General features: G+C 47.8%; 1 protein-coding gene across 2 annotated transcripts in view; it reads left to right on the top strand.

Moving 5' to 3' along the window:
* Nucleotides 1-18,332, top strand: part of LOC141258986 (saxiphilin-like) — a 337,568-nt gene that overhangs the window by 189,164 nt on the left and 130,072 nt on the right. Inside the window, exons 1-2 of one of the 2 annotated variants that reach the window (XM_073674333.1) lie at nucleotides 5,106-5,262; nucleotides 17,929-18,092. In XM_073674333.1, the coding sequence (XP_073530434.1) occupies nucleotides 5,214-5,262; nucleotides 17,929-18,092 (213 nt within the window). In that variant the 5' untranslated portion in view covers nucleotides 5,106-5,213. Of the gene's footprint in view, nucleotides 1-5,105; nucleotides 5,263-17,928; nucleotides 18,093-18,332 lie in introns of those variants that run through there. The other variant, XM_073674334.1, reaches the window with a different exon arrangement.

The following is an 18,332-nucleotide window of genomic DNA, read 5'->3' as shown; positions in this document are numbered from 1 at the left end:
AGGTGACCTCGTCCCCGATGTAAAGGTCACGACCTCTGTGCCCCTCCGGCAGATGGGACTCCACGTCTCTGCGCGTGACAAAGACGTCGCCGGGGGTGTTGTGGTCTCGGATGAAGCCCCACCCATGCTGCATGTTGAACTTAATTACAGTCCCGGTGGTGCGGGGACTGTGCGCTGCACGGGGGTCCCTCCTGGTTCGGCTCTTCTGCTCGGCGCTCCTTATTTGGGCCTGTTGTTCCCGGACCCGCCTCTCTCTCCGCTCCCTCGCAAACTCCTCGAGCTGCTGTCGGCAGCACTCAGCACGCTCCGCTGCAGCTGCCCTGGTTTCTTGAGTGAACCCCATTAGGTCTTCTCCGGTGGGGTCCCACTCAAATTGGGTCTCTTCAAGCGGGGGCGAGATCCTTATCACGGGCTTCGGAGCCGGAATCAGGGGTGCACACATGGCCCCAACCCTCCTCTGGTGCTCCAGTCCATAATATTCCTGGGGCCAGATGAAAGGCTGCCCGTCCGGCCACGTGTGCTGGGCAAACAAGTCCTCTCCCAGACGCGGCACCCTTGGTTTTACGGGCGCGGGCGCGGTGGTGGTGGCGCCCGGGTTGCCCAGGCCTTGCGGCCAGGCCTGGGGCACCTGGAAGGTGAAGGGCACCGTTAGGACGGCGGCGCCCTGGGCTACCTGGCCTTGCGGCCAGGCCGGAGGCTCCGCGGAGGTAGGGGGCGCTGTTGGGGATGCGACGCCCGGGAATTCTAGGCCCTGCGACCAGGCTGGTGTTGCTTCCTGTTTTGCCACGCTCGGGGTCGTTGCGCATGGCGTCACAGGGGTCGCGGCGGCGGCTTCCGGTTGGGGCCTAGTCTGCGTCGGTGACATGGCGTTTTCGGGCACAGCAGGGGGACTTTCGGGCTCTGCGACGGGGAGCTGGGGCAGGTAAGCGGTTTCCCGGTTTGGGGTATAGACGTCCCCTTTACCTGCCTCCACTCGTTCGGCTCCCTTCTCGGCGCCGTCTCCGGCCTTGGGTCCTCCCGCGCCATCCTCAGAGGCGGTCTGTCTCCTCATCTTGGCTGGCGTGCTCCGGGTCTTGGTTTGCTGGGCCATCTCTCGGCTCCACTCCGCCAATGTCTCTCGCTGTACCCGGGCCATCCTCCGTGCGAGGCCCTCCAGGGCAGTCTGTGCACACTCCCGGTCTCGGGGGAGCTGTGCTAGGACCTCCACTAGGCCTAGTGGGGTCGTTGTTTCCAGCAGGCTCCTGACCAACGGGTCGGTGCTGCTCTGCTCTTCTTCCAGCAGGCTCCTGGCCAGCGGGCCGGTGCTGCTCTGCTCTCTCGCCATCTCCGGGTAAGCTCCTCCGCTACTCTTCTCCAGGCTTCTTGCCTCCGGGTGCGCTCGCTCCAGACTGCTCCAGGCGGCACCCATCTTTGTTCTCTCCTTTCGTCTCCTCCCCCTTCGAGGGCGGTCCCGGGGCCACTTGGTGACTGTCAGCTCCAGGGGCGGTTCTTTCACGCTGACAGACACCTCTAGCATCACAATCTCTGTTGGTGGGGGCGGTTTCCACTTTTGGCGCCATTTTCGGTCCTGGCCCACGATGGGAGGTGGCCTCTCGCCACCCTCTGGCACGCCCATAATGGCGTCCGCTCTGGCAAGGCGGGAAATGCTTGGAAATGGCGGGCACTGCTTCCCAGTGGCGGGAAACTCTGCAGATGGCGGGAAAAAGCTGTTAATGGCGGACAACCGGCGGGAATCGACTGGTGATGGGGTCCGATGGCGGGGACCCTCCGGAACCGGCAGGAGACTTCTTTTTGAGGTAAACTCGTTCTTTTCTTCAGGCACGCAGTACCCGGGTGTTGCGGGCACGTAATCCTGCCGACTACGCCAAAGTTGACGCGCCCCCTGGGCCATATTCTTTAGGGGAATACCCGGAGCCGGATCAAATGGGGGTTGTAGTCTTCCGAGTGGCTGTGACCCGGTCCGTGCCCAGGGTGTCAAACTCAGTTGTATGTGGCAGTCCTACAGATGTTACTAAGTTCTTAATGTCGACTACGCCACCCGTTGTGTTGCGGTCACTGTGGCCGCCGCTGCAGCAGGGTCCGCTGAGGCTGGTGGTGTAGGTGCAGCTTTGGTGATATAACCCCCAACGGGTGGGGTATAGCCTCAGGGGGATCAGGTGCAGAGGATGGGAGTTGTGGTGATGCAGTGTAGACGGCAATCAGAGACAGAGTCGGGTTATGCAGTTTAGGATGTTTACTCACTGCTGATGTTCTGGTCACTCCAGCTTCGAGTGACCTCCCGAGCCGTGCTGCGTCCACCAGGTTCTGGATCCAGCCAACCCCCAAATAAGTCCGGAGCGTGACCCTGAGCTCTCCTTCTGTCCTTTCTCTGGCCGTCCCCACTATTGATCCACCCAGGTCCAGCTCCCTCGGGCCTTCTGTTGGGAGACCCTTGGCCTTGGGTTCCCTGACCCTCCACGTGGTATGCCTTCGTGGTGGATGTGGTGGGTGACCGTGGCAAACGCTGCCCACGGTCTCCGGTCTCTGGCTGGGGTGTGTTTTTGCCCCCACCAGCTTGGGTTCCGGTACCCTGTGCCGACTCTTCACCCGGGGATTTAATTTGGGGTCTTAGAGTCCTTTCTTCTATTTCCCCCTCTGGGTCTCTCTCTCTCCTCTCTCACTCTGGGTCTCTCTTCTCCTCTGCTCGCTGACTTTCTCTCTGCAACTGACCCTGTTCTTTGATGGTGCCCACCTTATATACACCCTCTATGTGTGAGCTCAGGTGACCAGCACCCAATGAGCTCCTATCTTTACCCAGGCTGCTCCCCCTATCTGCCCCTACACTACTTGGGATGTACCACCCCCCTCCCACTCCAGCCAGGAACAGACTCGGTCGTACCTGCACATTTCTAAGTGGGAGTACCGTCGGCCTGTTCCTCGGAAATGGGATGTATGTAGTGCATGCAGCCTACCGAGCTCAGTTCCACACTCCTTCCTTACCCGGGAGTGGAATATCACACCTCTGGGTTGAGGTGCAATACCCCTGTAGCAGCCGAATCCTCAGGGTGCTACATAAGCACCTGTGGTAGCGATGTACTATGGTGAGTGCAAATGTTGGAGCAAAATGGCAGCATTAAAACATAAAAGGAAAATTGTGTAATCATTTATTACACAATTTTCCTTTTTATGTTTTAATAAATAGGAATTTATGATTGGAGAGCATTTACACTTGGGGCCAGGGAAATCAAGTTATAGACTCAATTTTCCAAGGTTTCCCTCTTAAACTCAGCTTTGCAGTAACTATATACTAATTTGCACATCATGTGTGAGGAACAGTGGTTGACATCTTACCAGTCCTTTTTTAGGTATAAAAGTTGTCAAGTAAAGGAAATCAAAACCACATTTTTCATCAATATTTATAAAAGAAATACTTATATCTCCACTGATGCTCATAGAAATTGAGCAGGCTTAGGTAAAAACCAATTGATATTTTTGATGAAAAGGGTGACATTTTTTTGAAGAAAAACAAAAAAAAAATGACTTTAGCAGCTTTATATGGAGGAGACTTAGGCTATGTGACCACGATGCAGAAATGTAGCAGAAAATTTCTGCAGCATTTCTGCATCTCCCTGGCAGAAAAAACGCATGCGGATTGTACATGCGGATTGTACATGCGTTTTTCCTTCCAAATACATGCGGATTTGAAGCATATTCACATGCGTTTCTGCATGCGGATTGACAAGCACTTTCCAGGCGATTTTAGCATCACTTGGAAAGTGCTTGACAACTAGGTCACACTATATAAGTCCATGCAAACAGCATGGATTTATATAGTGTGACCGTAAGAATGTTTAAAAATAAAAAAATAAACCTATACTTACCCTCCGATGGCCCGCGCAGTCTTGCTGCGCTCGTTCCTGGCTGCCAGCTGATCGCGGGACACTGCACTGAAGGGCCTGCGGTCACATGACTGTGACGTCAGCGCAGGTCCTTCAGTCCTGCCTGCTAGCAAAGAGGAGTAGACCGGGGGCCGCCGGAAGGTGAATATAATCTTTTTTTTTTTTTATTTCAATCTTTTTTTTACAGGTACAATGGTACCCAGGTTTGGATGAGAGTCTCCAATCCTCCAGAACTGGGTGCCATCCTCACATTGAAACGCATATAATCCGTGAGTACAAATGTACTGACACGGATTATATGCGTCTCAATGCAAGTCAATGGCGGCGATTACGCCGCGCTTCCGCAAAATTAATGGACATGCTGCGGATTTTTGAGCTCAGCATAAACGCTGCGGAAAAATCTGCAGCATGTGCATTGACATTGCGGAATGCCATTGGGGACCATGGGGTGCGGATTACCTAGCGTTTAACAAGCGTTTATGCTGTGGAAATTCCGCAGCATATACGCTTGAAAAACGCTACGTGGGCACTTAACCTAAAGGATGAGGTAATATAGAATTAATTGGAAATAAATTCATATACTTTATCATCAATAACTTCTTGGTCACTCATCTCAGCAGCACAGAACTTCTTATTTCCCCAGGATTTATACCCAAATTGAGGTTATGAATATGTGAAATAAGGACCAATAAATCCTCGAACACTGATAGCCTATGCAACTACATCAATGTGTTATATCCCACAAAATCCCTTCTCTACAGTGGTCCCTCAAGTTACAATGGCGTCAGGTTAACATACTGTATATACAATATACAATGGTCTCTCTTGGGCCTTTGTACCATGAAACCTCATTTATCATATAACACTACAGACATTGTGGATCTGTGACGCTTGTGATCTGTAGGAAGATGAAAGCAATCAGCAAGGGCATTACACTGGCAAAACACCAGTATTAGTGACCCACATGCCCTGGTTGGCAGTCTAGTGGTGCTGCTCTACAGTACAGTGCTACATGTTCCACTCACATGTGTTTCGCCCCCTGTGCTGAACCCTCAGTCGTTCCTCTGCAGATAAAAGTCTGGCAAATAAAGTTTCAAATTGGCAGAACAATGTTGATGTCACATGAAAGAAAAAAAATGTCTTGGTGCAAAATAAAACATACTCTATCAACACAAAACAGACAGAGGTGAATGGGTCTTGTTGAGAAACATTTGTGTAAATAACACAAGGACATCTGATCTGCTCACTCCCCCGCTCCCTTATCAGTAGAAAACGAGGTTATAACGGGCAAACTTCAGCTGGATGAGAAGATCTTCATATGGTGCTTAGTAAGAAATGAGGATGACTACTGCTTTCCAAGTGCTGCTATGTGTCTGTCTGTTGGGTAAGTACATGTTCATACCATCTCATGATGGAAAATGTCAATTTGTAAATTTCGTATTTAAAATGTTATTTTAGCCAGTGGATCCCAGCAGTTATAACCTCCACAATCTGCTGTTATTGCTGTGGCTGTCACTGTACAATTCATGTAGCAAGCTGCATCCTGCAAAAATATACATAAGTATTAATGATGAGTGAATCTGACTATAATTGAATTCTGCAATTTGCTTGAATTTGGCAATAACATAAGATTCACATGAATTATATTTGAAGCTAATGAAATATATATTATTGTGTTCTGAGGTCTCTCCAGGACATAATAAACATACAGTACAGACCAAAAGTTTGGACACACCTTCTCATTTAAAGATTTTTTTGTATTTTCATGACTATGAAAATTGTATATTCACACTGAAGGCATCAAAACTATGAATTAACACATGTGGAATTATATACTTAACAAAAAAGTGTGAAACAACTGAAAATATGTCTTATATTCTACGTTCTTCAAAGTAGCCACCTTTTGCTTTGATGACTGCTTTGCACACTCTTGGCATTCTCTTGATGAGCTTCAAGAGGTAGTCACCGGAAATGGTCTTCCAACAATCTTGAAGGAGTTCCCAGAGATGCTTAGCACTTGTTGGCCCTTTTGCCTTCACTCTGCGGTCCAGCTCACCCCAAACCATCTCGATTGGGTTCAGGTCTGGTGACTGTGGAGGCCAGGTCATCTGGCGTAGCACCCCATCACTCTCCTTCTTGGAGAGCCCTCTCATGTCTAGCTGTTCAGCCCCAATCTGGTCCAATACTTCTCTTCAGTTCGGTCCCTGGTGTGGTCTTCACTGAGTTATCTTAGACATCTTCTGAAACCTGGTACCTTTGGCATCTTCTGGTCACACTATTGATCATACCAAAGATAGGTGAGGGCCGGATGAGTCTTAATTTTCTTAAATTATTTTTTTAATCCCTACACGGTCCTTGCTCGGCTAGTGCAAATTTTGTTGTATTCGCATGAATGAAATTGCAAAAAAAAATCAGATTCTAGCCAATCTTATCTATATATATATAATCGTCTAATCCCGTCTGTCTGTCTGTCTGTCCTGGAAATCCCGCGTCGCTCATTGGTCCGGCAGCGGCCAATCAGCGCCGCGGGATTTCTGAAAAAAGATGGCGGTCGTTAGCGGCTCATCTGCGGGACGGAGCTCAGCGGCGATGCAGCTGGGAGATGACCAGCGCGAGGCGCTCATCTCCCGACCGCCGGCGACGCTGACCTCCATGCGGCTAGGGTGTCAAGGGAGGACCGGGGAGCGGCACTGCGGGTCGGGATACTTCTGCTGCGAGCGCCCGCTCATGTTCTGGGTTCTCGCAGCGGAAGTAGCCATACAGGCAGCGGCGCCGACCTCCATGCGGCTAGGGTGTGAAGAGAGGACCGGGGAGCGGCGCTGTGGGTCGGGATACTTCTGCTGCGAGCGCCCGCTCATGTCCCGGGTTCTCGCAGCGGAAGTAGCCGTACAGGCAGCGGCGCCGACCTCCATGCGGCTAGGGTGTGAAGGGAGGACGGGGGAGCGGCGCTGCGGGTCGGGATACTTCTGCTGCGAGCGCCCGCTCATGTCCTGGGTTCTCGCAGCGGAAGTAGCCGTACAGGCAGCGGCGCTCCCCGGTCCTCACCAATACGATTCCGCTCCCCGGTCCTCACCAATACGATTCGCTGATTGGTCGCGATCTCTCGCCGCGACCAATCACTGATCTTGGCCCAAAATTTAAACACCGCTGTGCCGATTGGTTGCGGCCGCTGCCCGCGACCAATCACCAATTTGGGCGCCACATTTAAATAGCGCCCGCGACCAATCAACGATCTTGCAGACACATTTAAACACCACTGTGCTGACTGGTCGCGGACGCTATTTAAATGTGGCGCCAAAATCGGTGATTGGTCGCGGGCAGCGTCGGCGACCAATCAGCACAGCGGTGTTTAAATGTCTCTGCAAGATCGGTGATTGGTCGCGGCCGCTATTTAAATGTGGCGCCTAAATCGGTGATTGGTCGCGGGCAGCATTCGCGACCAATCAGCACAGCGGTGTTTAAATGTTGTGCCAAGATCGTGATTGGTCGCGGCCGATATTTAAATGTGGCGCACAAATCGGTGATTGGTCGCGGGCAGCGCCAGCGACCAATCAGCGATTTTGAACACAAATGTCCGGACCTTAGTAACGGCTACTGTCGGGAGCATGCGGCTACTGTCGGGATATCAGCGGCTAGCGTGTCAAGGGAGGACCGGGGAGCGGCGCTGCGGGTCGGGATACTTCTGCTGCGAGCAGTCACTCATGTCCCGGGTTCTCACAGCGGAAGTAGCTGCACAGGCAGCGGCGCTCCTCGGTCCTCACAAATACGATTCCGCTCCCCGGTCCTCACCAATACGATTTGCTGAATGGTCGCCATCTCCGCACACGACCAATCAGTGATCTTGGCGCAAAATTTAAACACCGCTGTGCTGATTGGTCGCGGCCACTGCCCGCGACCAATCACCGATTTGGGCGCCACATTTAAATAGCGGCCGCGACCAATCAGCGATTTTGGCGCCACATTTAAACAACGCTCTGCTGATTGTTCCCGGCTGCCAGCTGCGACCCATCAGCGAGATTGGCGCCAAATTTAAACAACGCTCTGCTGATTGGTCGCGGCTGCCGGCCGCGACCAATCAGCATTCTTGGCGCCAAATTTAAACCCCGCTCTGCTGATTGGTCGCGGACTCCAGCTGCGATCAATCAGCGACATTGGCGCCAAATGTGAACAGCGCTCTACTGATTGGTCGCGGATGCCAGCTGCGACCAATCAGTGAGATTGGCGCCAAATTTAAACAACGTTCTGCTGATTGTTTGCGGACGCCAGACGCGACCAATCAGCGAGATTGGCGCCAAATTTAAACAGCGCTCTGCTGATTGGTCGCGACCCCCAGCCGCTACCAATCAGCAATTTTGGCTCAAAATTTAAACAACTCTCTGCTGATTGGTCGCGGCTGGCAGCCACGACCAATCAGCGATATTGGCCCCAAATTTAAACGCTCTGCTGATTGTTTGCGGACGCGACCAATCAGCGAGATTGGCGCAAAATTTAAACAATGCTCTGCTGATTGGTCGCGACCGTCAGCCACGACCAATCAGCGATTTTGGCGCAAAATTTAAACAACTCTCTGCTGATTGGTCGCGGCTGTCAGCCGCGACCAATCAGTGAGATTGGCCCCAGATTTGAACAACGCTTTGCTGATTGGTCGCGGATGCCAGCCGCGACCAATCAGCGAGATTGACGCCAAATGTAAACAACGCTCTGCTGATTGGTCGCGGACGCCAGACGCGACCAATCAGCGAGATTGGTGCCAAATTTAAACAACGCTCTGCTGATGGGTCGCGACCCCCAGCCGCGACCAATCAGCAATTTTGGCGCAAAATTTAAACAACTCTCTGCTGATTGGTCGCGGCTGGCAGCCACGACCAATCAGCGAGATTGGCTCCAAATTTAAACGCTCTGCTGATTGTTTGCGGACGCGACCAATCAGCGAGATTGGCGCAAAATTTAAACAACGCTCTGCTGATTGGTCGCGACCGTCAGCCGCGACCAATCAGCGATTTTGGCGCAAAATTTAAACAACTCTCTGCTGATTGGTCGCGGCTGCCAGCCGCGACCAATCAGCGAGATTGACGCCAAATGTAAACAACGCTCTGCTGATTGGTCGTGGACGCCAGACGCGACCAATCAGCGAGATTGGCGCCACATTTAAACAACGCTCTGCTGATTGTTTGCGGCTGCCGGCCGCGACCAATCAGCATTATTGGCGCCAAATTTAAACCCCGCTCTGCTGATTAGTCGCGGTCGCCGGCCGCGACCAATCAGCAATATTGGCGCCAAATTTAAACACCGCTATGCTGATTGGTCGCAGTCGCCGGCCGCGACCAATCAGCAGTATTGGCGCCAAATTTAAACACCGCTATGCTGATTGGTCGCAGTCGCCGGCCGCGACCAATCAGCAGTATTGGCGCCAAATTTAAACCTCGCTCAGCTGATTAGTCGCAACCACCGGCCGTGACCAATCAGCGATATTGGCGCCAAATTTAAACACCGCTACGCTGATTGGTCGCGGTGGCCGGCCGCGACCAATCAGCGATATTGCCGCCAAATTTAAACACCGCTCTGCTGATTGGTCGCGGTTACCGGTCACGAATAATCTGCATTATTGGCGCCACATTTAAACACCGCTCTGCTGATTGGTCGCGGCCGTGACCAATCACCATTATTGGCGCCAAATTTAAATACCGCTCTGCTGATTGGTCACGACCGCCGGCCACAACCAATCAGCATTATTGGCGTCAAATTTAAACACCGCTCTGCTGATTGCGCCCGGTCGGCTGCATACATATTCTAGAACACCCGATGCGTTAGAATCGGGCCACCATCTAGTATTTTTATAAAACTCAAAATGAATTGACTTCACCTCAAAGCGATTTTTCATTTTTATAATTATAATCATTTTTTTTATGATTAATATTGTCTTTACAGAATAAAAAAATATCAATTTGTCTTTGCACATGACCTGTTTTAGAAGTAATGTTCTATTCCATCAATACATTTCAGGGGCCCCACACTTTTTAATGTTCATAATCCTCTGTACTTGTGTTGAGAGTTGCGTCTCTTCTGAATAGCTTCTTCTCCCGACAGTGAGTTGGCAGACACCTGATAGCAATAGATAGATCTCAACTTGGGCTATTTGTATTTATTTCTATGCATGAGGTGACGATTGATAGTTTTGAATGTATTAACTGTGACCCACTATTTAACCAATATTCATTACTATTTACAAATTCCACTTTTCATTGGTAGATCATGGGGATCTTCAGAGCATGAACATTCTCTCCCCAGCATACATAGCAGAGCTGTGAATAGAATAGCTGAGCTATGCTACAACCCAGTTGTCAGGGAAATACCAATACTGTATAAGGGTCTGGGGATGGTGTTTTTTAAAGAAAAGGCTCATAGGTGCATCTGTTTTTTCATGAATTAGATAGGGTCATTAGGTGCAAAAGTACCTGGTGTCAGTGGGATTTTCAGCATAGTCTAGCTGGGCTTTGCTTACAACCCAGATGTTAGATATTTTATTAGAGTAAAAATAACAGGGCCCATACAACTTTAGCATTAAATGAATGTACAGATGCACAAATACGCTAGGTGGCCAATATATAAACATTTACCTACATTATGCGCAGGCCCAGATTGGCCATCTTCCTAACCGTTTTATGGCCGCCAGCCTATAAATATTCTTCATATTCTCAATGTGTACTCATGAGTACACGCAAAGCCACTGCGGCACATGGGGCTGTTTATAAGTCTGACGCTGACCGGTACAAGCATCAGGCCTTTTTTGGGGGGAGTTCGCGCTCATCACTCCAATTCCTGGCTGACATAGAAACTAAATTTCCTTCTCTGTGCACCCGACACTGGACGCACTGAAACCTTTCATCTGCCCCATCTCAACGATACACTAATCTCAGTGTCTTCTATGTGATGTATATACAGCAGTCTCCTATATATTGTATATATAGCAGTTGCAGTCTCCTATGTGATGTTGATACAGCAGTCGCAGTGTATCTTGTATGATGTATATACAGCAGTTGCAGTGGCTCCTATGGGATGAAAATACAGCAGTTGCAGTGTCTCATACAGTATATGATGTACATACAGCAGTCTCAGTGTTTCCTATGTGATGTACAGGGAGGGCCATTTATATGGGTACACCTAAATTAAATGGGAATGGTTGGTGATATCAACTTCCTTTTTGTGCCACATTAGTATATGGGAGGGGGGAAACGTTTCCAGATGGCTTGTGACCATGGCGGCCATTTTGAAGTCGGACATTTTGGATCCAACTTTATTTTTTTCAATGGGAAGAGGGTCATGTGATGCATCAAACTTATTGAGAATTTCATAAGAAAAACAATGGTACACTTGGTATTAATGTAACTTTATTCTTTCAAGAGTTTTTTACTGCACATTTCGTATCTTGATGGTATGGTGTGGTATATGGGGTACAAAGATAGTGGGGCCATTCTTCATCAATGGGAATCTCAATGCCACTGGATATCTGAAATTGCTACATGATGATGTGTTGCCCTCTTTATGCACTGAAGATGGCACGTTCCCTGAGTTTTTCCAACAAGATAGTGCACCACCACATTATGGGTGTCAGGTTCGAGCATTCCTACATGAACAGTTTTCCTGGAAAGTGGATTGGTCTACCGATCTGACCCCCTTAGACTTTTATCTTTGGGGTCATCTGAAGGCAATTGTCTATGCTGTGAAGATACTAGATGTGCAGCATCTGAAACAACGGATACTGGAAGCCTGTGCTAGCATTTCTTCTGCGGTGTTGCTATCAGTGTGTCAAGAGTGGGAGAAGAGGGTTGCATTGACAATCCAACACAATGGGCAGCACTTTGAATACATTTTATAAGTGGTCATAAACTTGTAAAAAACTCGTGAAAGAATAAAGTTACGTTAAAACCAAGCACACCATTGCTTTTCTTATGAAATTCTCAATAAGTGTGTCGATGACCCTATTCCCATTGAAAAAAATAAAGTTGGATCCAAAATGGCCAACTTCAAAATGGCCACCATGGTCACCACCCATCTGGAAAAGTTTTCCCCCTCCCATATACTAATGTGCCACAAACAGGAAGTTGATATCACCAACCATTCCCATTTAATTTAGGTATATCCATATAAATGGCCCACCCTGTATATAGTATAATAAAGTATATGGTATGGTGCTGTGTTTATTTAGTATATAAAGTAGAGTTGTGTATATATAGTATATAGTGAAAAATGTTTATATAGTATGGTGATGTGTATATAGTGTGGAATCCACACTATATACACTAACATACCTCTAAACTATATGGTAAATACACAGCTCCACACTATATTCTTTAGCACAGTATATAGTGTGGACCTGTGTACATAATTCTTTGTAACATATATTGCGGAGCTGTGTATGTTGTGCAAATTCTACTGTCCTGTATATTGGGTGTATTTCTCATTAGATGTACTTGGCCATGTTCACGTGGCAGTATGTTCGTCAGTATTTGTAAGCCAAAATCAAGTATTGGTGAAAAATGCAGAAGTGGTGATTAGTGATGAGCGAGCATGCTCGCTTACTGCTTGTTGCTCGCCTGAGCATCTCACTGCTCGTGATGCTCGGCGCTCGACGAGTATTTCCGGGGTTGCTCAAGTCCCTTCCATGCATTTTTGGCGCTCGTTACAGAGCCAATGAACATGCAGGGATTGCCTGCCACTCACTGTAATGCTGCAGCCATGTTGGTTGTGGCATTACAGTGATTGGCTGGCCGCACAGCGTCCTCAGTTCTATATCAGACCTGGCACTGCCATGCTCATCACAGTCACTCCGGAATCAGACAGTGTAGGGAGAGGTGCTGCTGAGCTAGGGAGAGATTTGCTTGTTTCTAGTTAGTGTAGGTGTACCAAACTATATTAGAGACACATATCCATCTCAACAAACAGTCCTTCTGATGACTAATCCATCTGCAGTGATATCAGGCAGGCAGGGTATATAGCAGACTGCAGTGCACATAGCATATTTCTAGAAATAGGCCCAGGTCTCAGGTGCCAGGAATAATTTTTTTTTGGATCTTAATCCTCATTATTTGCTTAAAAAGCAATCCAGAGGACACCGTTTTTCTGAGCCGTTTGCTTGTTGGCACTGCAGAATACAGCCAGGTCCTTTCCATATTACAGCGCTAAAATCCAGCTATTTAAAACTGTGGTTTGTCCGTCACACGGATCACATATAATTGCGCTGAAAATACTGCCATTTCTGGCCTCCATTGAAAAATTGTTTCAGTGTGTCAGTGAAGCTACTAACACCAGTTTGCTGTTCAAAATAGTTACCTACAGGCTAGGTATTTAAAACAGTGGTTTGTCTGTCACACGAATCACATATAAGTTCACTCCAAATTCAGTCATTTGTAGTGAGCGTGGAAGATATTGTCCTCCATTTAAAATGAGCAAGGCACGTGGCAAGGGAAGGGGAACTGGACGTGATGGTGATGGTGCATGCAGAGGCCGAGGCCGTGGGCAAGCTGAAATTGTGCCACAACAAACACCCAAATCTTCTCGCTCGACCTTCCTGTCCCAATTAATAGGGGATCGCAGTACACCACTATTGAACACAGAGCAGTGTGAAAAGGTTGTTGGTTGGATAGCAGATAATGCTTCCAGTCAGTTAGCCACCACCACCACCACCTTGTCTTCCACACGATCAATTCTCAGTTGCTGTGAGTCTGGACCGCATATTCCTCACCCTGAACCTCCTTCCTCCCACCATGCAGAGTGCCCAGAGACAACTGACCCACACTTAGACACTCCGAATAGCTGTTCACTTTTCCATTTATAGATTCTGTCCTCCTGCCCGGTCCACTTGGAGCGGGGCAAGAGGAGATCGCATGTAGCGATGCCCAAATATTTGAGCAGCCATGGTCACACGAAGCCAATGGTGGGAAAGTGTCAAAAGAGGTGGACGATGATGAGACACAATTGCCATAAACTCAGGAGGAGGACCAGAGTGCGGAAGTGAAAGACGAGGTGGTGGATGATATAGTAACTGACCCAACCTGGCAGGAGGACATGCAGAGCGAGGAGAGCAGCACACAGGGGGTGGGAGACAGAGCACCCCAACAGGCAGGAAGAAGCAGTGTGGTGGCCGCAGAAAGAAGGCAGGCAACTGTTCCCGTAACACCAACACGAAGGAAGTTGGAAGTACAACTGTTAGGTCTTCCCGAGTCTGGTTGTTTTTTAAAGATGATTTGGCAGTATAGTATAGCAGCCTGTGGGTGGGTGGCTGGCTGCATACTCGTGCTTGCATTCCAAGGAATGGGGTAGGGACAACTGAATGCTGCACTGGGACAAGGACATGGACAGTGATTGTTGCAAGTCTGCAACGACAGGTGCCTGGCGGGAGGTATCTCCGCATGCGCAAAGGATCACTTATGATGGGCACACTTTTAGGCAGTGACCTGGGAGTCAGAGATGCTTCCAGGGGTCTTCCCCATGCAGTTCCCATGTCTTTTTCAGCACTATATGCATGTGTCTGATGATATGTCACACACCACATGGCCAGATAAGAAATGTAAAATGTTAAAATGACATTTCCCAGTAAATGCATGTGTCACGGTTGAAAGCAATGCAAAAGTGCAAAAACGCATCAAAAACGCTACGTGTGAACATAGCCCAAGGTGTGGAGGAGTATTTTTGGTTTTGGTTATTTATTTTGCCTTCTATACAAGTCATTACCCTGGAAAGGATGATCCTTAACATATTTCCCAGGAAAATCCATTTTGGATTCGTTTTTGTATGTTTTATTGTGAGTCCGTAAAAGTGGCATAATACCTCTGACAACGTTGATTACAGAAGTGACCTAGGAGTCAGAAATGCTTCCACGGGTCTTCCCCATGCTGTTCCCATGTCATCTGAGCACTGTTCCCATCGATTTTGGCAATTTTTAGGCCCTCTGCAGACCGCCGGGGGGAGCCGCCTGAGAAATGCTCGAGTTTCCCATAGACTTACATTGGGCTCGTTGCTCGGGTCGAGCACCTGAGTATTCCAATATGCTAGACCCGAGGATTGAGCACCTGAGCATTTTAGTGCTCGCCCATCACTAGTGGTGATGTGTTTCTATTATACTTTTCCTCTGATTGTTCCACTCCTGATTTTGGCTTACAAATACTGTTGTAAAATACTGACCAAATACTGATGTGTGCACAGGACCTGATTCTATAAATGCTCACTGCACAGTACCACTTCTCTTGTCCGGTAAACTGGATGTAATCCTCAGTATCTGTATTTTTCTGTAAATAGTCACTGCACAGTACCACTTCTTTTGTCCTGTACACTGGGTGTAATTATCAGTATCTGTATTAGTCTGTGCATATATTATACACATTGCACAGTACCACTTTTCCTGTATTTTGTATATATACACGGCACAGTACCACTTCTTCTGCTGGGTGTAATCCTCAGAATCTGTTCTGTATTATTCTGTATATACACTGCTCAAAAAAATAAAGGGAACACTTAAAAAACAGAATATAACTCCAAGTAAATCAAACTTCTGTGAAATCAAACTGTCCACTTAGGAAGCAACACTGATTAACAATCAATTTCACATGCTGTTGTGCAAATGGAATAGACAATAGATGGAAATTATTGGCAGTTATCAAGACACAATCAATAAAGGAGTGGTTCTGCAGATGGGGACCACAGACCACATCTCAGTACCAATGCTTTCTGGCTGATGTTTTGGTCAATTTTGAATGTTGGTTGTGCTTTCACACTTGTGGTAGCATGAAATGAACTTTACAACCCAAAGAAGTTGCTCAGGTAGTGCAACTCATGCAGGATGGCACATCAATGCGAGCTGTGGCAAGAAGGCTTGCTGTGTCTGTCAGCGTAGTGTCCAGAGGCTGGAGGCGCTACCAGTAGACAGGCCAGTACACCAGGAGACATGGAGGGGGCCATAGGAGGGCAACAACCCAGCAGCAGGACCGCTACCTCCGCCTTTGTGCAAGGAGGAACAGGAGGAGCACAGCCAGATGACCTCCAGCAGGCCACAAATGTGCATGTGTCTGCACGAATGGTTAGAAACCGACTAGATGAGGGTGGTATAAGGGCCCGACATCCACTGATGGGGGTAGTGCTCACAGCCCAACACCGTGCTGGTGCGCTTGGCCCTGTGTTCCTCCTAATGTAGGACAATGCCAGACCTCATGTGGCTGTAGTGTATCAGCAGTTCCTGCAAGATGAAGGCAATGAAGCTATGGACTGGCCCGCCCGTTCCCCAGACCTGAATCTGATTGAGCACATCTGGGACATCATGTCTCGCTCCATCCACCAATGACATGTTGCACCACAGACTGTCCAGGATTTGGCGGATGCTTTAGTCCAGGTCTAGGAGGAGATCCCACAGGAGACCATCCGCAACCTCATCAGGAGCATGCCCAGGCGTTGTAGAGAGGTCATACAGTCACGTGGAGGCCACACACAATATTGAGCCTCATTTTGACTTGTTTTAAGGACATTACATCAAAGTTGGATCAGCCTATAGTGTGTTTTTCCACTTTAATTTTGGGGGTGACTCCAAATCCATGCCTCCATTGGTTAATAAATTTGATTACCATTGATGATTTTTGTGTGATTTTGTTGTCAGCACATTCAACTTTGTACAGAACATAGTTTTCAATGAGAATATTTAATTCATTCAGATCTAGGATGTTTTATTTGAGTGTTCCCTTTATTTTTTTGAGCAGTGTACATTGCACAATACCACTTCTCTTGTCCTGTATTCTGGGTGTAATTCTCAATATATGCATTATTCTGTATATTCACTGCACAGTACCACTTCTCCTGTCCTGTATACGGAGTGTAATTTTCAGTATCTATGTTATTCTGTATATATACACTGCACAGTACCACTTCTGTCCAGTATACTGGATGGAGTTCTCAGTATCTGTATTATTTTGTATTATTCTCCTGTCCTGTTGTCGGAGAGGTGGCATTAGACTTCGAGAGTGTCAGTATTGGTGGGGGTCATTATTTTCTAATTCTTGACAGAGGTAATTTTCCAATCGCTGGGACACCCCCACAATCACGAGAACCTGAGCTCCGAAGAGCACCATGTAGATGGAGCGGTGGTGGATCATGTGCACTGACGCACCATTCACATGTGACTCTTCAAATAACTTCTTTAATAGCGTGATGAGGGGCATGACCAAGTAAAGCAAATTTCACTGATCAGCGGGGCTGTGGGGTGGGCTGCTTTTTTGTCACAGTCAGGCCATAACTACACATACCTCACTGGTGACCTTGGGTAGTGAAAGGAAACAAGGCATCGCTTGCAAATAAAACCTTGTCTGGGAAAAATGTGTAGGATAAGGATGCTGGGCCTTGGAGGGAGCCAACCTACTGCAAAAAAATAGGGCCCACACACCTTCAGTATTAATTTAATCTTTCCCAGACAAGGTTTTAATTGTGAGGAATGCTTGGTTTCCTTTCACTTTCACAGTTCACGTGAGGCCTGGTTTATCACATAGTGAGGTAGAACAATAGTGATACTGATCATCTATATTTAGGTACACCTTGACGTGGTTGGATGGCTTTTGCACGTTTTGTTACAAAATGTTAACTAAGTACTTTACGTTTTTAATGTTTGCAGCAATAGCTGAAGTCATGTATTCATTAATCGCAGTGTGCTGATAGTGTAGGCATAGGGTCATTAGGGTCATCTAAGCATGCTTGAATGACAGCACTATTCGTGGATGGATTCAGTGGCAACAGAGGGTTTATGGAGCTTTGGGGAATCATTATTAAGGGGGTATAGCTGTAAATCAGTGCACATTTAATAATAGGTTTTATTCACACACATAACAAGACTAACTCCGCATATAGACAAAAATGAGACCCCATTATGATTTTGCAAATAACCGTATAGGTCATTGCAGTTTTAGGAAAATCAGAACTTTTGAGATAATAAAATAGGCTTGTATTTATTATAAATATTCATTTTTATGAATAATATGTTATTTCCTTGATTAATCCTTATTCTGCAATTTTTCAGCTCTGAGCTCTGCAGCCCCCAATGCAAGAAATGTACGTTGGTGTGTGACGTCGGATGCTGAAGAACAAAAGTGCAATGATCTGGTGACCTCTTGTCATGTCGATGAAATTTTACTCACATGTGTGAAGAAATACAGCACCGAGGACTGTGTGAGAGCGATCAGTGTAAGTACATCGTCATGAAAGTCCACTTGCTAGAAGGGTCCATTGACATTAAGCTGATCACAAAGTGTCTTGCTTGCTGAGGCCAATGACTTTTGGGTGTAATCTAAGGGAAAATTAAGCATTACACAAAGCCCATTAAAATCAATAGTTTGTTTGTGTGATGCAGAAAAGTACAGGTCCTCTCGGGTGAGAGACTATCTTTGTAGGTACTCTCCGTTCTGGTCAATGGATGAGATTGAA

This window comes from Phyllobates terribilis, unplaced genomic scaffold, assembly GCF_046119375.1.
Source record: "Phyllobates terribilis strain yellow unplaced genomic scaffold, ASM4611937v1 Scaffold_3__8_contigs__length_932513732, whole genome shotgun sequence".
In the NCBI taxonomy this organism is placed as follows: Eukaryota; Metazoa; Chordata; class Amphibia; order Anura; family Dendrobatidae; genus Phyllobates; species Phyllobates terribilis.
Note: the sequence above shows the minus strand (reverse complement) of the source record. Positions and strands in the feature narration are given on the sequence as shown.